Raw genomic sequence first — 9,898 nt, 5'->3', positions numbered from 1 at the left:
GTGTGTGTGTGTGTGTGTGTGTGTGTGTGTGTGTGTGTGTAAGTGGCTCCTGAGCTGCAGGGGCCCAGTCCTTCCCTTCAGCAGTGGCACCTTCTGGGAGGGTGGCTAGCACGCCAGGGGCTGCACCTGCTCGGAGGCACTACCCAGCTCAATCCAACTCCTTCCCTAAGCCCGCCCTCGAGCATGTGTGGATATTTTATTTATATATATGTATACGCACACATTATTATGTAGGTGCCCATGAGTTTGTCTGCTTAGAGCCCACTAAGAGGTTAATCCGCCCCTGCTTGTATATGGGCCTGTTTCAATTTTTCTTCATTCTGGGCATGAGTAAGAAGAGCAGTTCTGTCCACATGTTAATCACTCTTGGAGTACAGTGTTAATGTATATTCTGTGTACAGGCAACCCCTGCTTAGCGCTCTTAATTGTTTCCTAAAAAAACGAGTGTTAAGTGAAATTTAAAGTATTTGATGACCCAAGATGGTGACCAAAATTATTTTTAATGACCCAAGATGGCAACCACGAGCATTATAACAAAACTCACTGAGCGCTAAGTGAAATCAAGTATCAATTTAAAATGAGTGTTATAGCGAAACAGCACTAAGCAAAACAGTGTTAAGTGGGGGTTGCCTGTAAACACATTCTTAAAGATGAAATTAAGCCTATACTGCCTTTCCTTTGACTCTATATTTTTAAATGAAAATCTGAATTTCCTTCATTGGCCAACAGTATTTCCTTATGATTTAACTCTGAAAACCTTTTGCATTCTGTTTTGATTTTAATTATAACTTCAAGTAAGTTCACAGTTTTCTTCTGCACATAACGTGCTACACAAGTGGAGCTACACTGACACATTAGGGAAAACTCTTATATTGACCCAGTAAGCCATCAGAATCTCTGAGAGTGGGTAGGTTCTGCTAATATGGAAAAGTTCTCATGAAACCACAGCAGTAGGCAACCGCTGATCCTCTAGATCATGGTGTACATTTAAGAGGTCTAGTCAGGTGCCTGATGAATCTGTTTGTATGGAGTCCTGTATCCATCACACCAAGACCTTCAGCATGTATGCCTACACAAGAGTATAGAGGAGTAGAGGCTGTCCAAGACTTATCATCCCCCCTGTTAGACCACTGAGACAGACTCCAAAGGCCAGACATGGTCCAGATGTTCAATGTCGTGATGGCTGTAGTGTCTGCCAGAGAGCAACAGATAAGAACTGCTGCTAACTGCTCAGCGAGGTGTTTTTCTGTCAGGGTGATGTCCCTGAGCCTTTCTCCAACCAAGGAGTACCCACAAGGCCATAGGAGCTAGGGTTTTGAGTTGCCCTGTATTTGCTTTACTCTGCAGCTTGCAACGTTTGTGTTATTTTATAGGCGGTACCCCGCCATGACCAGTCCTACCACATTGTCCTTCTAGTCAGATGCACACCCAGGACCATAAACACAGGACCATATGGAACCATAAGCATTATGCATATTGTAATATGTACAAGACCAAATAAAGGTCATTTTGCATTCAAAAACTGATCTTCATTAAAAACAAAGGCTAAATAGAAGGTTACCCTGAACATGAAAATTTTCATTTTGACTTGAGTCAAATATTTTGTGTAAGCATGAAATTAAAATTTTTAGGGTTCATTATATTTGGCAAAATCCAGGGAAACATCTAGCAGCCTTTTCTTGCAGACCCTTCCTTGCGTAGAGATGCTGTTTATCAACCACGTTGGATGGCGTTCCACTCCTCATCACTCCTGTTGCATTTAGTGGACATCCTGCTTGTGGTGGCACTGCAGAGTATCATATTATCTCAGTTTTTTTCAGGATAAGGGGCAACACATTTAGTGATTCATAGATAACACCTGTGGACTCCTCATAGCTTCAGTTAGTTTGCTCTCCAATATAATTCAAGTCAGACTTTTGGACTTTAAGCATCTTAATGGTTTCCAACAGCATCTGGCTGAAGCTTCTGAGAATGTTTAGGGGAAAAAAAGTATCAATTTAAATCCCTTTCCAGTGTTGACCACTGGGGAAGAAGTAGATTTTCAGTCCCCTAAGAGGGCTTTAATGACACTGATAATAATATGCAAACATGTCTGAACTGCAATTTAAATACAAAATATTTTCTAAATGCTAGAATCTAGAAGTGTATTTATCTGAAACCAAATGCCCTGGTACCATCTTGTATAGATTAGCGCTACATCAGAATATTTGTAGGGTAGATATTTTTACAGCCTCCTTTATAACCCACTTTTCCAACATAGGAATGTATTGAATAGTATACCCAACTTCAAGCATGTGAATCAATGCATTGACAACTGAAGTTCTTGAGGTTGGGTATAGGCTTAAGTGCTTTTGTAAACCAGTATTTATTTATATTTACCATACACTTATAGTGCTTGATTCTTTAAAGTTTTTTTTTTTCTTTTAAAATGCCATAGATTTTTAAATACAGACCTGGGCTTTCCCACAGAAGTTTTATAATTGTACCGTCATCTTCTGTGTCCTACGGCAGAAAAATAAGCCCAAATATATTTGGAACAGTCTTTTTATTGAAACTTTAGATTATAAATTAATTTCAGGAAAAAATAGGTTTGAAGGTGACTTTAATGTGGGTTAACTTTACTTTTCAGTCCTCCTTTTTCTCAAAACTGCCAAGATGTATAGAAAATAAATTGTAGTTGATTTCAACTAGATATGTAGGTGGAATAGTGAAAGCTAATAGTATATTATTTCTATATTCCTCCATATTGTAATTTATTTTCTATGATACCATATGAATGTTATCCCTGCTTTCTAAGCAGCTGGGTCAGTTGTTTCCATGTGCATTCTTTTAGCTTTGAAGAGTTCCATAGAAATGGTGGATGCTTGCAAAGTAATACTAAGTGTTATTTTCTGCTAATCAGATAAAGCTGTCCTTATTAAACATAAATGTGGTATCAGTAATTACTGTGTTAAAACTAGTACTGCCCAGAATATTCTGTTAATTAAACTTGTTGCATCTGAATGGCTTCCTTTGGATCACTGTGTAGAACAAAACTGTTTTGAACAATAAATGAAACCACTTTTTTCTAAGACCTGGAACTGCAGATGGTCAGAATATATGTGAAGCACCTAGACTCTGAATTAGTCTTTTGTATGAAAGAGAAAGGTAATTTGAATGTTTGAACTCCCCCTTCCTCCCACACATACACAGGAAACTTGTCTTAAAATGAACAATTCTCTAAATAAAGACTAATTAGGAGCTAAATTAATTAGAAGGTGTGATTTGAAAAGACATTGATGAGAAGAGTCTGTCATTTTAGACAAATGGAACAGAGCTAAATAAATTAGGCTCCATTAATATCTCATTGTTCTGAAAGCAGCTTTCTTTTATTGCATTCATTAGAGGGTACTACTTGAAATGAGCCTTTGCTGGTCATTATGGATTCAGCACTCATTTACCAATGCCTAACGCACAGCTCCTGCATTAAAAAATATTCCAACAAATCCTCAGAGTTCTTTCAAATTAATATTTATATTTTCTGGGTGCTCTGCTTTTCATCTGCAACATACTCTGCAGTGAACATTAATTTTTTTTCACACTGAGTTGCAAGAAAAGAAGCTTTATATCAAACAGTGTGGAAGCCATAAGTCTGAAATTACTTAATAAATAAATAAAGCAGACTCGTAAGTTCTCTAATATACAATAGATCTTCTCTTCCCTCCTTCCTCAGGTTAATGGTCTTCTAGCACTATTTATTTGGATAGAAAATGCAGTGCCACTTGATTACTTCAAAATTCCTGTAGTCCTTTGATGACTTTTTAAAGCTGTGTTCTAAAGGGTTCCTGCATTGTATAATTAGGACCATTTGAAAATTCATAGGTTGTCATGTGTTTCTCCCTTTCAGAAATTAAATATATCTTTTTTTCTTATCCCCTTCTCCTGTAGATGGAGTGTTTGGGAGATGTCAACGGGTGCCGGTGATAGACGTATATAAATATGAAGTTTCACCCCCCATTCTTCAGCGTCTACGGATCATCTTAGAGAAGCTCTCACAACGAGGTACAGTAAAAAGGGGGGTGAGAAGCGTGCACCTTTGACTAAGATCTCATGTACCTGTTGAGGATGGGCTGAATATTTAGTTTATTGTGATTTGAAGCATTTTGACAAAAATAACATTTCAAAACTGTATTGTGAGTTGTGACTTTTTTGGCATGCTTTTCACTTAATTCAGTACCTGGACATTAGTACATGATTGCATCTTAGCATTTCTTTCCTCAGAAAGAAGTTGGAGAGTTACATCACCAATATCCATTTGTTCCTCCCAAAGTGACTACTGATAATGAGTTAGGAGGAGATTTCTCCCATTGTTTCTGCCTTTTCTTCAGGTTCATCCCTTCAGGACTTGTAATTTGGCATGTTTGCAATTTCATGTCAGCACCCCTTATTGTCCTTGTATGTGTGTAAGCGTCCCTGCCGGTGTAAATCAACAGGATGGAAGCATAATTTTGGGAAGCGTATATACCGTGTTTTCCCCTTCGCATGTAATGCACATCTTTTTTTCCAAAAACCAAAAATTGGGGTGCATATTATGAGATAAATGGTATGGGCAAAAGTGAAAGGAAAGTATGGGTTGATCCACAGGGAGAACAGTGAGCTGGCTTAGCTTCCTCACTGTTTTTACTAGTTGCTTACTACAAGGAAAAAAAAATTTTTCTTCAGTCTGCCTTTCAAAACCAAGGTGCCTATCTTATTCTGTGGTGCATTGTATGTGAGAAAATGTAGCACAGCAGTGCACTGCAACACATTGAAGGATGGAAGTATGAGACCCACAGTTTACTAGGATTTTGGTTTTTTACCAGCTAGGAGAAATTCGTAATTTCCTAATAAATTCCTCCTCCACCTTTTTTAGCTGAACTGTTCCAGCTCCGTTTAGCAGCTAAATCTAGCATGTCTTTTGCAGTTATTAGTGAACCTTCACTGACTTAATCCCTATGCAGACAGTGGTAGTTGGCTCTTAGCCTGAAGTCAAGCAGATGCAACTTATGAGATGCATCTTATGGGCACATCCTCATGAGCAGGAACATGCATTTTCCTGGGGACAAACAGCAGTGGCACAATGTGTGTCACTGGTACTTGTATTTGGGGAATGCCCTGGCCACATGCGCTCTGGCACATAGTATGTTGCCCTGGGTGGGATAGGGGAGGCTGGGGCCAGCAACTGTGTTAGCACCAGCAGGCTTACCTGGGGTGCTGGAGGCCTCCAGTAGCTGGAGCGTGGCTTCAGCCAGCCGAATGCCAGTTTTGGGTGATGTACGCCTCTGCCACGTGTACCACCCTGCTTTATTTAACCATCGGATTTTTTTGAACCCAGGATCTCCTGGTGTCAAAAATTGCCTCCCCTGCCCCACCCCACAATTTAGCAGCATGGGGAACACCTGCACATGTGGCACCACACTTTCACATTCATCTGGATGCACCCTATGCGTTTAGGCTCATGAAAGCTTTAGCATCTCTGATTTAGTCAGTAAAGTGCATCTCTGCCACATGCCTTAATCCCTAAGATGACATCAAGGTGATGGAAAAGTTGAGAAAGAAAGATCTGGGTCTCTGAATGGCTTAATCTGAAAGCAGCAAAACAAAACTTGGAGCAAAATCAAGGATGGCAACTTGGAAAAAACTTCTACAAGCAAAAAAACTTTTGTGTTGTTGGCAGATGGAAAAGATGCAAGGCCTTGTATTTTTACATTTTTTATTTTAAAGTATTGGAATAACTTACTGTGCACCCTCACCAGTTTATAGGCTTTCATCTGGATGATTCAAAAATAGCTTGAGGGTTTATTTCTTGTCTAGCTACTGCCCATTTTATTGCAGTGAGCACGAGTCAGGGAATGAGTGATACTGATTTAGAGCACCCCAGCTTGCCTCCAGGGTTTTACTTTTCATGAAAACTTTGTAAAAGCTGGAGAAATGGAAATTTTGTGAATAAGACAACTGTGCAGCCAGATATCTAGACATATTTAATCTCCCAAACCACTGAAGGACATAGGGCCAGCAAATGTATATGAAGCATGGACCTCCTGCTTACCTCTGATTTTACCTGTTGTCCCCTGACTCCTGTGCAGGGCACTATCTTTAATCAAGAAGCTTGTTCTGATTTAAAATCTCTCTGGGCTGTCTGTGGCCTGCCATCTACCCAAAACTCACTTTTTTCTCTCTTGTTCTGCTTTTACCCTCATGAAGGGGCATGAAGGATTCACCCATTAAACACATGGTTGGGAATGAAAAGAAAGTTATTAGTGTTTCATTATTAGAATATGCTTAGGAGCACTATGCATGGACACAAAAATGTTTATCATATATGCTTGAACTTTAATGCCATGGCTACAACAGATAGACAGAAAACTCTATTCTCAGCATTCTTCACAAGTGCTGAAGTATTTACTGAACAAAAAAAGTAACACCATACAGATACTGGGCCAGTAGAGCTGATCAAATGTTCAGCTCAGTAGAAATATTTTAAATGTAACTCCTAAAATGACAGTCCTCCAAGATTAGTTTTATTAGCATTTGATTGACCTATCCATCACTTTTCCAATGATGTTCAGAGGAAGTTTTTGTTTCTTACTGGAGTCATCAAGGTTAATGTGTCCAGCCAATAGTTTATATATAATCATCCATGGATGATTAGTGCAAGATTAGTGCTGCTTTTCATTGAACTCTGCACAAAGTACCATGACCCTTTCATGCAGTACTACAGGTATGAGGGTGCATGTGAACAGTCTGGGATGTCTCACAGAAGGGAAAGTCTAACTGTAAAAGCTCATTTTCAAAGTTGTGCTAGTTTTGCTTTGTTCTTAAGCAGCAGAGCTGACTAGCTCCACTTCAGATGAAGCCACATCTACCATAGAAAGAGCAAGTTCAAACTGCACCATATTAATTATTGGCAAGAAACCTCTACAGGGGTGTTTCTGCAAAGACTATATAGTAATTTACAGAATATTAATTCTGGGATAAATAAAATCTTTGTTAGCAGCTGCATTAGATATATAGTTGATTGGGATTTTTGTTTCTTAACTTGAGTGATTTTTCTAGTATTCTCGTATTTTTGATATTTTTACAATGGGTCAGATCTTTCTTTTTCTTTTTCTACTCTTCCTGAAGTTTCGTTCTGTTGGTATTACTTTCCTCCCTGTTTTCTTCTGCTTGTAACATGCATACCTCTATTTCTTTGTTGCTAAGAAAACTTCCATCCTCATTTTTCTTTACTGTTTTGTTGCTACTTATTTCTAAGTGATGCCTACTATCAAAGTGAAGGACAAATTGAAGTTTGCAAGTTCTTTTGCAATAGAACACAGTAAAATATAGTGTAAATCCTCAGTGATATATGCTATATTAGGAAAGTATACAGCAGAAGACTGGATGAATCATTGTTCATGTTAATCTTCTTAATAAAGGATTTTGGCCTTAAACTGAACAAAAGTTTCATGAGTGCAATTCATCTGGTCTGTCTAGCCACGATGTCCAAGATACACCCATCTTTGTCTATACGAGCTGCTAGCAAGGCCTCATAGTTGGAGGGAAGCAGAGCTACATGATTTCCTACAGTACAATAATCACTGGGCTTTCAGATTTCATCTGCTTATAACATTTTCATGTATATTGTCCTTGGATTCAGTCAGGTCTCTAGCAATGCCTATTACTATATTTTCCTGAAGCTGGTTTTATGAATTTGAGTATTGGTGGAATAAAAGCCCACTTTTTGGTTGCTGAAACACAGCAGGTCCTTATGAAGCATTTTATAAAATGGAACCTTCTGTAATCCATAAAGAGATGGTAAAATGTTTTCATTCCCAAAGTTAGAGCAGACAAGAAAATGTAGCTCAATTGTAAGTTACTGCAGACCAACATTGAGCATTGTAAAAGATAAACTGGGTGTAACATGGGAGGGAGGATGGTTAAGATTGTGCATCCCCTGAAGACATGGGCGGATCTAGGATTTTGAAAAGGGGGATGTAGATGGTGTGATGCATCATTATGTGTAACACAATAAACAATTTTCTCCAGTTAGAAGGAAACTAGAAGCTTTACTAATAAACAGGGGCCTAGAGCTATATAATTCAATTTAAGATTGAAGAAAAAATTGGAATGTGCATTAATTTGTTACATATGTTATATATAAAAACACAACAACCTAGGCAAGAATAATCAAAATATGTTGTTTTATTAGTTCTGTAGTCATTTAACTGTACATTTCTGTAGTCAGTTAACTGTACATCTTTTTCACATTCCATAAAACAAAATCAAGCCTTCTTAAGCATCTTGACAGTGCCTCCAATGCTTCACTGAAAGTGATTTTCCACACCTGAGCTAATGTTCACCTGAGCTAATATTTCTACATCTGAGTTCATTTTTTAGCTAGAGTTAAAAAAAATAAAAATAAAAAAAAATAGAAGTCTGTAGGGCTGTGAAATAGAAGCTACAGTACTAGGAGCAGGTAACATATAACAGCATTGCAGATGTAAGGATAGCTATAGTAGTGGAACCATTAAAGACAACCTAAAAGGAAAGGGGGTCATTCACACTTGTAGAATGAAGAATTTAGAAGGAATCCAGCAAATGATAATGATCCATGAACTCAATTGACTCCTTTGCTGCTGCCTAAATAGAAATGTGGCTGCCACTGCTTTGCAGTTGGCTTTAAACTTTGGATGAAGCAGGAACCAAAGGTGTGGTGCAAGTGCATTAGTGCACCCCCCGCCCCTCGCACCTCCCAGGTCTGCTCCTGCCTGAAGAAGATGGAAGTACTTATCAGTAGTCTTTTCAGTCATCTTTACAAGTCACTCTGTGGGAGACAAAAGAAAAATTACCCTGTGAAATTCAAGAGGTATGGTAAATATTCCGTTTAGCTTCCATTATTGAATTGGAATGTACCAACTGGGCTTAAAAACATGTCTTTTTTTCTTTTGTCCAAACAGTTCCTCCACACAGGCAGCAAGTGGATGACACATAGGCTAGGGACAGAAGTGACACATAAACTGGTTTAAGTGATCAGAAACTGGTTCAAACCTGTAACAGAACAGAACAGAGACTCAGTGCACATAAACCAGTTTCAAAATGGCTGAAACCAGGTTACAATAAACCTGGTTGAGTGTAGAGACCGCAGAGATCCCCATCTGGTCGGGGGTGAGGCAGGGCTGTCCCCTCAGCCCCATCATCTTCAACCACTTCTTCAAGCTGTGGCGGGCGGCCCCCGTGTGCTCAACCTGTACGGCCAGAAGTTGAGCGTCCTGGCCTACACAGATGACCTCGTCCTCCTTTCCCCTGATGCCACCCAGCTGCAGCAGATACTAGGCGCAACATCTGAGGCGGCCAGGTGGATGGGCCTGCGCTTCAGCGTCGCCAAGTGTGCCTCCCTTACATCGACGACAGGCAGAAGAGCCATGTCCTGGACTCCACCCTCACGATCCAGGACCAGGTGATGAGGCATCTGCGTGATGGCGAGGCCTACTGCCACCTAGGGACGCCCACTGGCCACCAGGCCAAGCAGACGCCAGAGGAAACCATCAACGGGATTGTGCAGGATGCCCACAAGCTGGACTTGTCCCTGCTGGCCCCCTGGCAGAAGATAGACGCAGTGAACACCTTCCTCGTCCCCCGTGTCGCATTCGTCCTGAGAGGCTCGGCAGTCCCCAAGACCCCCCTCAAGAAAGCGGACACTGAGATCCAGCAGCTGCTCAAGAAGTGGCTGCACCTGCTGCTAAGGGCTAGCAACAAGGTCCTGCCCATCCCCTACAAGCAGGGAGGTGCCAACATCCCCCTCCGCGACATTGCAGTGGTCACCTACACCTTCCGCCTCCTGACCTGCCCGAATGCAACAGTAAGTATCATCGCCGGCAGCGCCCTTGAGGAGACCGCC

The 9,898-nt window shown here is 40.3% G+C and overlaps 1 protein-coding gene across 1 annotated transcript in view; it reads left to right on the top strand.

Moving 5' to 3' along the window:
* Positions 1–9,898, top strand: part of PTPRN2 (protein tyrosine phosphatase, receptor type N2) — a 1,174,657-nt gene that overhangs the window by 237,863 nt on the left and 926,896 nt on the right. Inside the window, exon 3 of the mRNA XM_019507947.1 lies at positions 3,928–4,041. Coding sequence (XP_019363492.1) covers positions 3,928–4,041 — 114 coding nt within the window. The remainder of the gene's footprint in view (positions 1–3,927; positions 4,042–9,898) is intronic.

The sequence above is a fragment of the Gavialis gangeticus genome, unplaced genomic scaffold (assembly GCF_001723915.1).
Source record: "Gavialis gangeticus isolate Ggan-Ray unplaced genomic scaffold, GavGan_comp1, whole genome shotgun sequence".
NCBI lineage: Eukaryota > Metazoa > Chordata > Crocodylia > Gavialidae > Gavialis > Gavialis gangeticus.
This window is presented reverse-complemented; position numbering and strand designations above follow the sequence as displayed.